Below are 16,545 nucleotides of genomic sequence, written 5' to 3' on the forward strand. Positions count from 1 at the left end.
TGATGTACTGACATACTATAAGCTTTGTGCAAGTTTCTTCAAAACATTAAGTAGTACAAATGTAATAAGTATAATAATAAAACAATGTACAAAACCTAGTGATTTCATCGATTTATTTTTATTATACTAACTTACTTTTGCGCATAAATTTACAATGTGTACATGCGCAACACTGTGAACACAATCTGTAAAAACATAATGTGTTCTTCAAGTTTTAGTCTCAATTTTTTTTAGTAATCGCTTACGAAATTATTGTATAAAAATGTATTTACAAAATCAATAAAAAACAATAACCTTTTATGAATATGTTTTAGCTACTTTTCATCAGGAATATAATAGAATCCAAACTCTAGAATATAATAATTTATTATCTTACCCTTACCTATCTCAAATGACAATGTAACTGTTGATAAATTAAGTATAGATATCTCACCGCCTTTCAATTGAAAGAAGCCATTAATCAATTTAATAGTTGTCATCGTATAATTTAGGTGGAACAATGTCGACATGTGCAGTTAAGTGGTGCAAAAATACGAAATTGAAAGAAAAAGTGCCTAGAAATATCGTTTCCTTCGTAAATGCTCTAAGAACTACATTTTTTTTTAAATATTTTTAAACAAAAATAGATGAGACAGTGACAATGTCAATTGTCAACACTGGTTACATTTTCTTATTAGGAATGAGTAATCTTAACTAATCTATGATTCAGTAGCATGATATGATCAACTGTACATAACTCGTCCAATGTGTCGGTCAGGTTCGGCGGCGGGCACGTGGTGGCGTGCCGCGTGCGCGCGGGCGGGGCGCGCGCGGCGTGGGCGCGGCTGCGCGCGCGCGCGCCGCTCGCCCGCCTGCGCGTGCTGCACCGCGCCGCGCTGCACTGCCTGCTGCCCGCGCACGCCACCGGTGAGCTCTACTTACTAGTATTGCTGCTGCTGCTAGGACTAGTACTTGTTGTACTAGCACTAGCAAGAAACTAGATTATGAAGTCTGGAAGCTCTGGGCCATAAAAGAAGCGGAGTCAAATGGAAATTTAAATGTTTCTTTTATTTTCTGAATAATAACTTTTTTTCGTCAAGTATTACAAAAAAATAATTATGAGAAGTATTTCGTAGAAGTCCTTAGCTAAACTCAAGCAGTGCTAATGCTACTAACTCTTACCGTCACCAAGGTAGGCAACACGAGGGGTTTTGATAGTCACAGAACATAACGATTGACTCATTCTCTTTATATCAAATCAACTAATAAGATAATAACAGAGAATGATAAAGGAGCTTGCAACGATAAATTTATTCCTTTTATTATTATGTTACAGTGGATAAGAAGGACGTGACGATAGAGCTGAGCGACGTGTTTGCCCTCATGGCAGAGCTGCAGGCTGCCGGCGACATCGAAGACTATACTATCAATCAAAGCTCTCTAGATCAAGTTTGTGTCATATTATTAATTTTGCTAAAATAATAATCCTTATAACATTTACAAAACAGACCCAATTATGATTTACTCAAGCTTTCTTACACAACAACTACAATAATATTTGCGTAAATACTAAAAACTTCGACTACCCGCGTGGCGCAGCGGTCAACACACTCATCTGACAAGCAGTAGGTTTCGGGTTCGAACTCCAGTCAGACAGCTGTTTAAATGATAAATACCGTTTGTGCTCTGAATCTGGGTATATTTGTATCTTTGTGTGTCTATGGAACCCATGACTAAACACAGGAATAATTGTGGGGCTACGAGTATAAACAGCGTTAATCTCAGTATAAGTAACTTGTGTGCTATATAAAATGTATGCGTATGTATTTGTATGCGTTGTATTTATGAGTATATCTTTCCAGATGTTTCTAAACTTCACGGAGAACTCTAAAGAAGACTTAGAGCCGGTGGATCTGGAATCGCTCCCCGTGACGCGCCACGAGCGCAAGTACAGCGACGAGTTAAACAGTGTCACCGCGTTATAACATAATGTGCTTGACGTAATAAATAATTACTAATATTTGGATCTTGCCAATAAAACGGTTGATAGAATTAATTATAATGTAAATGCAAGAAGACCAAGTGTCAAAATATTATTTGAATTATTAAGATTTATAGTACATTACGCACAAAAATAGACAACTTATTATGAATCATATTTAATGGAATTATTTAATAGTTTGTTTTTTTTTAATATCTGTGTGCAATATTATTTATAGAAGACGTACGGAACCCTTATAAATAATTCTATCACACCATACTGTATAAGTTAATAATGTGATATGACATAATTTGCAGGTCAAATGACAAAAGTATGACAAATTGTTTGATGTTTTTTTAACATTTAAGTAATAGTTGCCGTGGAATATTAACAACGATATATGACTATTTAATTTTAGAAGTGAAGTGTTTATATTGTATGAGTAAATGATAACTTTTAAAGTACTTATAATAATGAAGTTTTCGGGTGATACTTAAGTAAAAATATTGTAGTAAAACTTTTAAGATAGTTTGTGAATGTGTGCACGTATTTTATAAATGTTAAATTTAAATTGGGAGTGTAGTTTAATTACCATTGCGTCCTCTATTTCCGTCCATAGACAAATAACTTAACTTTTTATTTAAGTTTTATATGAGCAATTAGAGCCTCATTCATAATAAATGTAAGTTATTCTTTATTGTGAAACTTTTTTTTACTTTTCTATAATGTTTACACTAAACTTTTTTTCGATCAATTTGTAGCTATATATTTATTTTGTAGGGACGATAATAATTATTATTACACATTTTAGACCTTATTTGTAAGAGTGCATTTATATAATGATTTGACTCACCTTATTTTTATTATACACTTTTAATAGACTTTCACAATATAAATCTTATGTTATATACATTTTATAATCTTCTATTTTTATATATTATCATTATTACTACGATGTACTGCTGGTGAAAGTCTCTCAAAGTATCCTGAGTGTGCAGCCAGCCTTGTACTACCAGATAAATATTGACTGTCGTATAGTTTCACATTACACATAAGTGACAACTCTGTGATATACTGGTATTTAACGTGTTTTGTAACGTTTTAATAAATAATTATAATGGTCTATGGCAAATGTGTCTTTTTTCTTCTAAATCCTCCTTATTGTTATATTTTACTTGACTATTAAATTTAATAAAATTATACAATGGAAGTATGTGCAGAAACTATAAAGTACTGTAGTACGGTAGTAGCTAGTTTAACAACGGATGTTATATATTAATACTAATAATTATACTACTAATAATAATACTACCGTACTAGCTAGTTTCTAATAATTGTGCCCGTAATGCACACAAAAGTCAGTTTTCAATTTTTCTGTCATCAATCTTGAAAAATAACAATAAGTTTAGCATAATTTCGGGGCATTGAAAGTTCAGAAGGTTACTAAATTGCGTTTATGTATAGTTTTACTAGAAAATATAATAAGAAGATTTTAAGGGGTCCAAAAGGTCCAAAACTCGCTCACAAAAAATAAAAGTAGCGAAAAAAAAACCTAATAATATCGTTTTCAAACTTTTGCCACCCTATAAACCAAGAGGCTATAAACAATCCCGCCTCGCTATCACAAACCTAAATCGATTAAAAATCGATTTTTCATAAATAATGATGGTTAAATGGTTGAATCAATGTCATCCCTATAATACATTGGACATTTCTGTTTTGTTTTGTATTTCATGGTGACAATGACATTGACAGTAGTTCTATCACCGAAGGTACGTCGAGTGACAGAGAGAATTTGTTTTTATTGATTAAATTTCCGACAGATGACAAGAATTTCAGGATGAGGATGAATACTTAAATTATTGATTTTCCTGACAGTGATCAACTTGTAGTGTTCGAGTTTCTTGATATTTCAACTGAAAATGTTGTTTAAAAGGAATTTATTAGAGAGTGTAACTCTAGGATCTTGCTGTGGAGCAGTTGTCTGCATATTACTGAACTATGTGACCAACATATCGCCAATAACCGGTCCCTGGTTCGCCGCTTACATATTCGTTGTGTTCGTCGGGTCTCTGATTCTCAGTATTAAATTTATCCAGTGGTTGTTGCATTTAAACAAGCCTCTTAAATACGATGTGGAGGCCTGGGTGACGGAGTACCCGTGGCTGGGGTTCCTCCGAGACGTGTTGCCTCAAGTGAAAGTGAGGGAGAGTAGTGCTGAGTGCAGGGAGTACGATACGAATGAGTTGAGCGTGATCTCGACGGTGCTCGAGAGGAAGCTGGTGTCGTCGTGGTACGTGCCCTACATCTCCGAGGAGATCGGATTCCCCTTCGCCTGCAAACAGCTGTTGGATCAAATGATCACCAAAACATTCCAGGCTAGTTTATTCTTACTTGTGTAGAAAATCAATGTGTTACATTTCAGGTCCCAGGTTAATAATGAAATAGAGTTAATACCAGATGTTCATGGATAGATAAGATACTTAATATCAGCTGGATAGAACACTCATTTGCTTGTTCTATTGCAATTAAAATTCTGTTATATTATTGGATTAAGATCTCAAAATGCTAATGGATTAAGTCGTAGTGCACTGTAAATGCTAAATTAGAATATTTAAAGTTTAGAATACTCGTGAAAATGTGACGTAATTATGCACATAAGTATACTTATAATATTTTTCTTTTACCATTAAAAGAAGTCATTTAATGTCTAATACATGCATTTCTAAGATTGAAGGGTATCCAAAGTAATTAGATAAAATTTCAATGAAAAATCACAAATATTCTGTTTTTATTTATGTTTCCCTTTTCTATCCCCAACAGATTTGCCATAAAATTGAAACAAGGGATGTTTATGTTGATATGTGTGCAGTCCTGATTACACATCTAAAAGAGTATAAGAAAGCATTGAAGAGGCAGGAGAAGTCACCAACTAGCTCCATTGAATCATTGTACAATAAAACACATCCTATCTTTGACGTCACAGAGAAAAAACTCAGTTCTGCAGATCATTGCGTGAATATTCTAAGGATTATTCTCAAAGAGCTTGTGCCTTGGGAGCTGTGGGACACTCCACACTCGGAGCTACTCATCCGAGTTCTAGCAAAGAAACTAGACAACTACATTGACAGCACCCTTTGTGAACCTGCTTGGCTTAACGACAAACTGTTCATGATTCTTAAAGGTAAAAGTGAGAATGAAACAAAGGCTGAAGAACCCAATGCAGAGAATACAGATAATAAAGTAGATGGGAATGCTGAAGTTGTGAAAGAAGAAGTTAAATCGGAACCAATTAAAAAGGAGCCGGTACTTCCACAAGAGATACCTGAACCTGCCATAACTACTGAGGTTAAAGCAATCCCAAAAGTACCTATAGATGAATCAAGGGAGGTTGTAGAAAAAGTCAACAATGTTGTAGAGGAGATCACAGTTGGCACAGAGCCTGTTGAAATTAAGCCCACTGCCATCTTGAGACAGAAGAGAGGTCGACAAGGGAGAAACGAAGTCAAAATATATGATAGGATTATTGAAGGTATGAATTGGTAATATTGTATGATTGTATTATAAGTAAATTAACAATGAAAAACAAACTCAAGAAGTATTGCATGCCAGGCAATTTTTAAGGGAGTTGATATTTTGTGGTGTAGCTCGAGATATACTTATCATATCACACTACTACTATCATATCACTAAGTAACTTATCCCTATTACTTTTACACTTTACTTACACACAATTGCTTATTCAAACTTTCATAAACATTTGCTTTTCAACACATTAGAAACTAGGCATTGATTCTTCAAATTTTAGCAAATTAGAACTCTATGAATATTTACTCTTATTAGAATGATTTTTAGTATGTAAGAATTATTCAACTTTACATTTTAATGTTACATCCTTAAGTCAACTTCTAAATACAAAAAAATATCGTATGATCCCAGGCAGCGTGAAGACCTGGGAGACAGACATGGACCTGCAATGCATCAGTGTGGGGCAGGACCTGCTGGCCAGCCTGGACGAGATGACACTCAGCCGTCTTTGGGGGCAAGAGGATGCAGAACACAGTCCTAACCTCCGCAACCGATCACCACAGCCCTTGTGGTTTGGTAAGTGAGAAAACCAAGGATTTTTATTGCTGTTTATAATTATAATAAAAAATATGTATAAGTTTACCTAATAACAGCAATGTTAAGCGCTGATGTGTTCTGGCTTGAAGAGTGTGGTAAGATATACTTTTTAGAGGTGTTCCAGCTCCTCAGGATTACCTAGAGGTAAATCTGGGGCCGACCTCATGTAAGAATATCTAATCCTATCTGGGGTAGATTATATCTGAGGTGTTCATGGGCGGCAGTAGCCACTTATTATCAGGTGAACTGCAGCCTCCGACCGGTGCGCACGCGCCCCGCGTACTCTGTGGAACTTTCGACTGTTTTAAATTAAAGTCCTAATAAAATAAAGATTACAATTGAGTGTACTTAGTGTTTCTATTTCTGCGTACATGCATATCTAAATACGCTAATTTGTATGTTTTAAGGTATGTAAACTTAGCAATGAATGAAAACACGGAAGACAGTCTCCATAAATGCTTACAAATTTAAATCTTTATGGTCCATTCTTATTAATATACAAAAACCTTCAAATAAGGACAGCGCACGAATTTTAGTTGATGTCGTGATATTTAAAACTAGGTGAGGAAGACTCCATAGATATTGAGCACGAACCGACCGAGGCTCGGGAGTCGAAGAAGGAGAGCGCGAAGCCCACGGAGGCGCTGCTCAAGGACCTCCAGAGCACCGTGCACCAGGCCAAGACCAAGATTGGAGACCTCCAGGTCCCGTTAGACATAGATGTGCCCTGCAAACATTCCAGTGTATGTCGGTTTGCACGTTCTATCCGCTTTCATGCTTTTCATGTCTAGTTTTAAGGGTCGAGTGGGGTTGAAAGGACTACAGTGGTTTTTCTTTAATAAATATGATTTTTTCTTTACTATTCTCTCTCTCTCAATCTCTCTCTTCTATTTAAACGTATTCAATAGTCATAGAACTCTTTGTTGTTTGCCTCTGCGGGCACCACCACCATACCCATGTCTGTCTTTTAAATGTAGCGTTAAATGTTATAAAAATATTTTATGGTGTGGTATGAGAAATAGACTTATACACAGTTTATCAACTGTAGTTGACTTCAGGTAGGACTGCAATCCTGCTTGGAGCTTATGAAAGAGATCTATAATCGGCGGCATTTAATCTCAGATGGACTACATGTTTATTTGCTACTTGTATCTTATAAAAATAACCTATTGAAGCTGTTTTCAACGTTATTGTGTTTTTTTTTTCTTTTATATGGTCCTTTCAGCCGCTCTCAATTTAAGAATTTAATTAAGATAGATATATTACTATTTAAGGAGCCTCAATTATTCACTTGATTCACTTTACTGCATGTAAGTGTATTGGCCTACTTTCTTTTACAAATATAATTTCAATTCTTACAATGAAAATCAAATGCTTCGCAATTTTTTGGCAAATTTCTTAAATTTAATATTATTATAATTTAAAAGTATCCACACATTATTTTTTATACATTAATAATGCACTATATTTCTTGCATTGTGGATACTAAAGTCTAGCACCCAAATACCCAGACCCAGAAGAAAATTTCAAAAATATGGTTAATTTTAAAAATATAACTTTTTCAAAACATAGTGTATATAGGTAATTTATTGGTTTAACAAAAAAATTTTGTACTTAATTAATTTAATTATATGCGAAAGATTGCACTAACATTTTCTATTCCTGTACTCTTCAAATTCTTAAAGTTTCCTAATAAAACCTTTTTGCATGATTATAAGGCATACGGTAACCTCACGATGTTTGCATGTAAATGTTATGTGTGCCACAAAAATACCCTTGAACTAATACTCGTAAATATATATTAGGATTAATATGTAAATATTGTTTTCCTTTCAATATAATTTCTTTTATAAACATGCTTTTAAAATGCATTGTATTAATAATTATAACTTTGGTGTGGGATAATTTTGTATCAACTTCTAATAAACTGAAACGAAAATGACACTATGTAAAATAAAAAAGACGGAAACATTTTATTGCGTTACGTTGCAATTCTGCAGTCTTTTATGCTTCAGTGGAGATATAACTAGTTTAAATTACAAGAAAACCTTGTGATTATTAGTGCATTCAATATTTGTACTATTTAATGCCCAAGTTACGACCCACTCTTGTTTTATAAATATCTTAAATAAAATAAAGAAATAAAAATGTTTTAGTGATTAAAGTACAATTGTAAAAACCACACGCAAGGGCTTTTAAATAAATCCAGTGAGTCCAGATCTAACAGGTTTTAGTAGTACACAGGTAGTCTACTGCTGGTCTGAGATCTTCCCTAATCTGCGCCATACCAACTGATCTTAAGCCGTCTAAATCGTATCACCTGGATTCATAAACTTAACCTTCCTCTCTTAATACCTTCTCCCTTATTAAAAAAACTGCGTAAGAAAAATCCGAATAAACTTCGGAACTATGTACCAAATTTATTTTAATTATTTTTTTCTTTTTCTAATCAATTATTTAATAAGTTACACGTATAATTGGTGACATTCTTAGCTGGAGAATAAAACAGGGCGTATGTGTAGGACGAGGCGGCGGGCATGATGGAAGGGCTGCTAGACATCGGCATCGCGGGCATCAAGAAAGGCCTCCGGTTCACTGGCCTCAGTGACGACTCGCAGGTTTGTGGGAAACTGTTGTAGGTAGGACTTTTGTTATAGTTGAAATCAGCAAACATCACCAAATTTGAACTACGTAATGATCAGTAATGAGGCAATGGTCTTACTGAATACGAATTTTCTATTTGTTTTTAACAGCGTTGCTAAGTGCTGTTATGAAACACGTTATAAGACTAAAGTATATATTGCTACACTAAATATCTGTTACTTTCACAGAAACGTGTATATATTTTTTGTCTTTAGGAGAAGTCACCTTCCCATCATAAGGACAAAGGCAGTGACAAAACATCGCCGCCAGAGAGCGCTCGGAGCAGCCAGCCAAAATCAACAGCTTCAGAAGCCAAAGAAATCATACCGCATGTACCACAGAAAGGTAAAGCCTCGAAATTCTTGTGAATAATGTATGAGTATGCAAGAATATAAATAATGTATGAATATTCTCTTTTTCGTTGTCAGAGGAGAACGGCAACGCGGTGCCGCATTTAGTGAAACAACATCGAGTGTCGTCACAAGACAGCGTAGTAAGTAACATTACTATACGTATATTCTGATATGACGTATACGTCTGATTCATAATTAGGTGTCCAAAATGTAAACAAAGAAATGACATTGTCAAAATACGAATACAGGTATTGCAAACCCTAACAAATTAATAAGAAACGAAAACTTTCACAAACTCAACAAAATAAACAACTTAATAACCGCACACAATTTAAAAAAAACGCGCTATGTAAACCCAGAAACATTCGAGTTGGACCACGATCACGAAAATGAATAATATCAACTACGAAACTTAAAAATGGCGGCACAAAAAATGTTTCGATCCCGATTATGTTACCATTATCACAATTTAATTTTCTACCATAAATCTTGTTATTTATTATTATTACTGTATGAAATGAAATTGAGTTAATATAAATATTGAAAAATGTGAATTAATTTTAATTTATTTAGATTATTATTTTTTTCTCGTTGTATTAATTAAATATTGTCAAAAATAAGAAACTACTATTTGTAACATATTTTCTTGATAGGTCAACACCTTTGTTTACATTTAGGACACCTAATTATGAATCAGACTATAGATGTATAATTTTGTATTCGTGTATGTATGCTCGTAGGTGCGTGCGTGCGTGCATACGTGTGTTTCTGTGTGCTAAGGCTGTAGCCAGGCTTTTTATTAGAGAGGGCGGAATATCAAAATTTGTTGGTCTAGTTGCAACTATGACAGCATATGAATAAGGGTCGGCTACACTACGACTTCTCGGGAAGGTTAGGGTTGATTTCCCCTCTCCGGATTTCCGCTGTGGTGTGTGTGTGCACGTATCTATATGTGAAGTGGTTGTAATATTACAGCCGTCGCAAGCTATCCCGACTCGACCGGAGTACCCGGCGCTGGAGCCGCTGTCAGACTCCCCCGAGCCGGAGTACGAGGAGGTGGGAGACCTGTCCACCAGCATCGCGAAACTACGCTCGCTGCTACAGGAGACCAGCAACGCCAGGTGGGATTCTTATGTTAAAAGGCATGGCTGAGATCGCGCCTGGCCACTAACTCTTACTTCCCGTCACAGGTGATTTTTTTTTAATATTTGTTAATATGTTTACATCCACAGCCGCTCCGATGAAATCTGGTGGGAGGGCGCGGAAGAGACCCGCGGGCGCGCGCAGCCGCCCGGCGCCGCGCACCGCGCCGTCGACACCGCCAGCCTCGCCTGTACGTACACCCCGCGCCAAGACATCTTTGCGGGAGGGTGCGGAGGAAGCTCGCAGGAGCAGCCGCCTGCCGGAATGTCTCCCTATGTTGCTCGTATACTAATAATTGAATAACGTTAACTTTTAAATTATTACTTTTTCAGATGAGTACGACATGAGTGGGGAGCCCAACTCGTCGCCGCGACAGACTTCTAATAACATGCAGCGGCTCGACAAGTGAGTGTTTTCTATTTGATTATACATCATTTTACAAAATATTTCACCATTCCCTTAATTAGCCCGTATTTATATACACAAATATTTTGAAAAAATCCGCTTTTGTTAGTTGAAAATAACGGCTTTAAATGTGAATGAAAACCATAGATTAGTAAAGATTACTCGCTCACTAACAAGAAAATATAACCAGATTTGACAATTGAAATTGTCACTGTCATCTATTTTCGTGTTTGAAAAATATTTAAAAAAAAGTAGTTTTTAGATAATTTACGAATGAAACAATATTTCTCTGCTCTTTTTCTTCGATTATGTGTTTTTGCACCAATTGACTGTATGTCGACAATATGTCGGCATTGTTCCGCGAAAATTACACCATGCCATTAAACGGCTGACGTTGTCAGCCGTTTAAGCCATGTAATGGCTTCCTTCAATTACAAGGCGGTGAGATATCTTTACTTATCTATGATGAAAACATCCATAAAAGTGTAAAGTGTAAACCGACACGAGCATGTACAGAACGCGGGCGGTCGCAGGTTGTTCCAGCGCACGGTGACGGGCGTGTTCAATTCCATCAAGACGGCGGTGAGCGCGGAGGACGAGGCCGTGCCGCAGCCCGCCGCCGACTGGACCTACATCGTGGCCGGCGCCGCCGACAACAGCGTGAGAATACAATCCTACTTTAATCATAGATTAGTAGAGATTACTCACTCCTAAAAAGAAAATGTAACCAATTTTGACAATTGACATTGTCACTGTCATCTATTTTTGTGTTTGAAAAATATTAAAAAAAATAGTTTTTAAATCATTTACGAATGAAAAGATATTTCTCCGCACTTTTTCTTTGATTTTCTGTCTTAACTTCGCATGTCGGCATTGTTCCGTATAAATTACACCATGACAGCTATTAAATGGCTGACAGGAATGTCAGCCGTTTAAGCCATTCAATGGCTTCCTCCAATTACAAGGCGGTGAGATATCTATACTTATCTGAGACTTTAATATAGTCCGCGTAAAACTGCTGGTCCGCTCCGAATATAGAAATGAATCCCGTCGCCATAGCAAATTGTATGACTACACCTGCTGGCAACTACTTCAGCGGACTAGTACTTTAGCGCGGATTATAGTATGTTGCCCCTCATGCACAATTTCATATGGGAAATATTGATCCTGATTTAGTAAATAATATTTTCTGTGTAATATATAAAGATGGTCACAAAGACATAATTTCTATTTGTCGAAGTCGTCATCTGTGACGTCATCAAATGGGTACTTCACAATACAAGCTACACTTAAATCACTTAGTGGAGCTTCGACAGAGTCTCGACGCGGTGGTCGTATGGGGTGAATGCATACATGTTGAATTGGGAGCTAACAAGTGAAGTTGAATCGCACGCGCCGAGGATATGTCGCCGTTTTCATAGTGTCCATTTAGTTGTAATTCGATTAATTAGTAAATTGTCAGTACAGTGATCTAAGGACTATGTAATGAATTACCAGTGATTGAGTTAAGAGTCAAGCTAGTGATAAGAATATCTATGACTGTATTCTTACCTGTACTTGTATCCTAATGATCCTAATAAATACGAAGTAACAAAGATGTCGGTTCGGGAATACATAGAAATCAACTAATTCGGCCATTCTGTTCCGATATATATCTGTCGTGGATATCGATATAGTTGTTTGATAAGATTGCTAATTTTATTATCTGTACCTCAGGTAAACGCCGTGACGTCACTGTTATTTAACAATGGTGCGCCATGCGGACAGTCGTATTCGAGAATGAGGGTAGTTTACCGTGGGACACGGACCCGGTCACATCTCCAATGTCGGTTTACCTAATTAACGCATTGAATAGCTATTGTTATTTTATTGTTACTGAATTACTGACTGACATGTCCCTTTGATGTTATAATTGTTTTCTCCGATATATATATATCTGTAAGGGGTCGTTGAAAATTTTTCTTATGGTGATAGATGTATTATACAAGTATGTATGTATGTCTGTATGTCCACAGGTGTCTTACGCGGTGTCGCGGCTGCTGGGCGCGCGGCGCGGCGCGGGCCGCGTGGACGCCGCGCTCGACCCGCTGCTGCAGCCGCCGCCGCACAGACACCGCCCGCCGCCCATCGACTTCGGTACCACGCACCACTACACACACTGACACTCTGATTGATATACGCATCCCAGCACATTGCTATTGTTATAATATAGTTCATATTGTCCGTCAAAAGTAAAAGACACTCGCACTTCCACATACTCATTTCGGCGTACTTTTACTGTGACGTACATCACATTATCTGTCAACAGTGAAGAACTCTCATTCATTCATACCTGCACCCTTATGACATACTTAACAAAGAGTGGAAAACACTTACACGTCTTTAAACTCATCCCAGCTTGCCCCGAAGACAATTACTTTATTGTAATATTATTGATTTCACATTTTTAATAATATATGTAATGCTCTGTGAAATGTAATAACCTTTCTTGCTGCGTTTGTGACGATACCAAAATAAAATAGTCTAAGACAAAGCTGATTACTTAATAACAATGTCAATCCCCCGTTACAGAGGAGTGGTGCGCGGGCCCGGGCGCGGCGTGGAGCGGCGGCGGCGACGCGGCGTGCGCGGCCGGCCTGTGCGCGCGCCACGTGCCCTACCGCCTCGCCACGCTGCTCTGCGCCGGTACACGCGCACGCACGCACACACACACACACACACACACACACACACACACATACACACACACGCACCACCGCACGCATACACACGCTCACGCCCTCGCGCACGCACGCTGTCACACACGCTTACCCGCGCACACACATACGCTCGCACCCACTTGCGCTCCACACGCTTGCACGACGGCGCGAACACACGCGCACGCCCTCACGCACACACGCTGTCACACACTCTTAACCACACATACACATAAGCACGCACCCACTTGCGCACCACACGCTAGTACGACCGCACGCTCGCATGCTGTCATGCACACTTAACCGCACGCACACGTATACTGAAACCAAACATTCGCACCATTACACGTACACGCACGCATACGTTCGCATCTATTACATATACTACTGCACACATGCGCTTGTGCACCCTGTAACCTCAATTTGCACTCTCTGAAATATTCTCTCTTACATTCGTTAGTAAGCTCTAATCTCTATCTTACTCCTTAATCTCAACAAAAAGCCCCTTTCTCATTCCAAAAACTATTACAAAATTCTAAAGCCCTAATGACTACATTAATTTCCGCATAAATCAGTAGCTCATTACCACGATTTCATTAGCTTAACTTGTATTTATGTAATTGTTTTAAATTGTTTAAATTGCAATTGTTTTAAAATTTTGAACACTTATCAAGAACCGCCGTCAATATACGATTTTAATAATTACTTCCATTCTCCTCATTAGGATCGTCAGGATTAACGATTTTCCTTGAGAGATTTTAGCTGTTAAACTATAATTGTTGTTTTCTTATTGTTGAATATGTGCACAGACATGGCGGACGCGCTGATCAGCTCGTGGCTGTCGGAGCTGACGGCGTGGCTACGTGAGCGCGTGTTCGCGGTGTTCCAGCAAGCCGCGCAGGGCTCCGCCCCTCCGCCGGAGCTGCGCCCCTTCCAACCCGCCGACACCTGCCGCTTGCTCCGAGAGAATATACCGGGTTAGTTTTTTTTATAATATAGGAGTAGCAGACGAGCATGCAATCCACCTGATGGTAAGTAGCTACCGTCGCTGATGGGTATCTGTGATCAACCCCAAATAGGATTAGGTATTCCTACATGAGGTCAGCCCGCCGCTACCCAAGAGGATGAAACTGGAACGCCTCGGAAAATAATGTCTTCCTTACAACAACTACTACCCTTCAAACCAGAACACGGCTATATTTAACACTGCTGTTATTAGGCAGAAATAAGTGTGGCGGTGGTGCCACTAGAGCCGAACCATAAAGGTTCTACCACCTTCAAAGAAAATCCTCTATTCATGATTTACAGATGATTTTTTTTAAATGTACGTAGACACCCAAAACTAGAAGGAAATTGCTAAAAATGTTCAAGACGGCAAGTCAAAGTCGACCCTCTAACTCCTTCGAGTATTTTTCCTATTGAATATAATTTCGAATTTTGCCATCGATACATACTTAAAAATTTCACCTCGAAAATTGGATGTGTCCTTCTTTTGAGACTTTCTTTAAAGAGTGACCATTTTTCAATTGGAAATAACAAATAAGTCACCCAACAACTGTTAATATAATTAGATATTGCTTGAAGTTTCAGATAATCTGAAAAGACGTCCATATTGCAATTTTTAACTCAATATTTATGTTTCAGATATCTACGCCTACATTTTCGGAGAGGACACAATAACGGAGGCGATCAGCCTCATAGTGGCGAGCTTCAGTCACAAGCAAGTGAATAAGGACGTCATCTACCGAGCCTTAGACCTCTTCGCAGTGCACTTCAAGAAGTCAGCCGGCTTACGGAACCCCTCGTTTGATAATAATTGAAATATACGCGATGGAAAGAAGGGTTTTCTGCTGGCTGATAATAGATGGCGTTACTTAACGTTGTAAAGTATGAAGATCGTTGTATTTAAAGGCCATAACGTCTTTCGATTAAAAGTTATATATACTCAGAAGACCTTACAATGTATGTACTCTGTACCATGCATGACGGTAAAAAAAATATGACGTCGTGAACATTGTTATCTATTCTTAGTGATTAATATCATGATGAATTACTGAATGATAGGCACATAGAAACATGAATTGTGCATTAATAATTTTCACGTCATTTCTAAGACAGACGTAAACGTGTGATGATACGATGCTGCATGGTGTACGTCGAATACGTATTATAAACCAAAGTATTATATACCATTACTATACTATATTTTTATGTCTTTCATTGCTATAAACAACACGTATCCTGTATGTCCGTATGTGTATGTCGGAGTGCAATAATTACCTCAATTGGTGTTTGAAGTTCATGATCACAAACCTTGGATATCTGTAATTAACCCCAAATAGGATAAGAGTCCTAGCTGAAGTCGGCCACAGATGCATTACTACATCTGTGGATTAAGTTGGAACGCCTGTAATAAGTATTTATCAAATGTTTCATGTCAGATCATACTAAGGCTTAACACCACTGTTATAAGACAGAAATATGTGGCCTACTTCTTATAATGTGCTGTAATTTTTGCACCTTTAAATATTTTCACGGATACTGCCTACAATATTTTCATACCATTAACAAAAAAGGTAGTAACGCCGAAAAAAAGCAGAAATTTTATCCACATTTTATATTATATTCGATTTATGTTTTATTTTTAAGACATCAATCCTTTAGTTCTCGAAATTTTTGCAAATCGAAGATCGAATTCGCAATAGAAAAACAAATTTTTTGGAAAATACTGCATCCCTAATTGGCTACTTGACACTTTTTGGGAAACTGTTTTAATGAATTCATATACGTATTATATATGCCTTTCATTGATCATTTTTTCGAAAAAAGGGCTATTTATTAATAAAAAACATATTTTTTTTTACGGTAAACGGAACGTTACGCCAAAACAGGCGGTCAAGTGTCATTTCGTAGCAGTGTTGGCAACCGTACGATAATTATCGTACATGTACGATAATTTGATACCACCGTACGATGTACGATTGCGAGTCATTATCGTACGCAAATGTACGATAATTGGCTACTTGAAACTTTTTGGGAAACTGTTTTAATGAATTCATAAACGTATTATATATGCCTTTCATTGATCATTTTTTCGAAAAAAGGGCTATTTATGAATAAATAATATATTTTTATTACGGTAAACGGAACGCGTGCATCGCGCCTAATGATGTGCCGAGTCGGCCATTTTTGGTATTCGAGTACTTTAGTACTCATATAA

At 37.4% G+C, this 16,545-nt stretch overlaps 2 protein-coding genes across 2 annotated transcripts in view; both read left to right on the forward strand.

Moving 5' to 3' along the window:
• ldd (lipid droplet defective) overlaps nucleotides 1-3,092 on the forward strand; it is a 118,378-nt gene extending 115,286 nt beyond the window's left edge. Inside the window, exons 68-70 of the mRNA XM_073089572.1 lie at nucleotides 758-906; nucleotides 1,316-1,428; nucleotides 1,842-3,092. Coding sequence (XP_072945673.1) covers nucleotides 758-906; nucleotides 1,316-1,428; nucleotides 1,842-1,964 — 385 coding nt within the window. The 3' untranslated portion in view covers nucleotides 1,965-3,092. The remainder of the gene's footprint in view (nucleotides 1-757; nucleotides 907-1,315; nucleotides 1,429-1,841) is intronic.
• Nucleotides 3,093-3,723: 631 nt separating this feature from the next.
• Nucleotides 3,724-15,505, forward strand: LOC140754290 (uncharacterized). Its single transcript, XM_073089266.1, has 15 exons — nucleotides 3,724-4,338; nucleotides 4,784-5,492; nucleotides 5,900-6,064; nucleotides 6,647-6,828; nucleotides 8,608-8,703; nucleotides 8,944-9,073; nucleotides 9,157-9,221; nucleotides 10,057-10,202; nucleotides 10,314-10,414; nucleotides 10,557-10,629; nucleotides 11,163-11,289; nucleotides 12,645-12,765; nucleotides 13,201-13,314; nucleotides 14,135-14,302; nucleotides 14,970-15,505. Exons 1-15 carry the CDS (start codon nucleotides 3,883-3,885, stop codon nucleotides 15,143-15,145), a joined length of 2,829 nt encoding a protein of 942 aa, XP_072945367.1. The 5' UTR covers nucleotides 3,724-3,882; the 3' UTR covers nucleotides 15,146-15,505.
• Nucleotides 15,506-16,545: the final 1,040 nt, after the last annotated feature.

This window comes from Epargyreus clarus, unplaced genomic scaffold (genome assembly GCF_041222505.1).
Source record: "Epargyreus clarus isolate Ecla_fem2 unplaced genomic scaffold, WU_Ecla_fem_2.2 ptg000029l, whole genome shotgun sequence".
Classification (NCBI taxonomy): Eukaryota; Metazoa; Arthropoda; class Insecta; order Lepidoptera; family Hesperiidae; genus Epargyreus; species Epargyreus clarus.

Excerpts from the sequence above, each read along its gene's own strand:
- LOC140754290 (XM_073089266.1), top strand. The coding sequence starts at position 3,883 with ATGTTGTTTAAAAGGAATTTATTAGAGAGTGTAACTCTAGGATCTTGC. Across the intron at positions 9,074-9,156 it reads ACCGCATGTACCACAGAAAG|AGGAGAACGGCAACGCGGTG; the intron begins GTAAAGCCTCGA and ends TTTCGTTGTCAG. Across the intron at positions 9,222-10,056 it reads TGTCGTCACAAGACAGCGTA|CCGTCGCAAGCTATCCCGAC; the intron begins GTAAGTAACATT and ends GTAATATTACAG.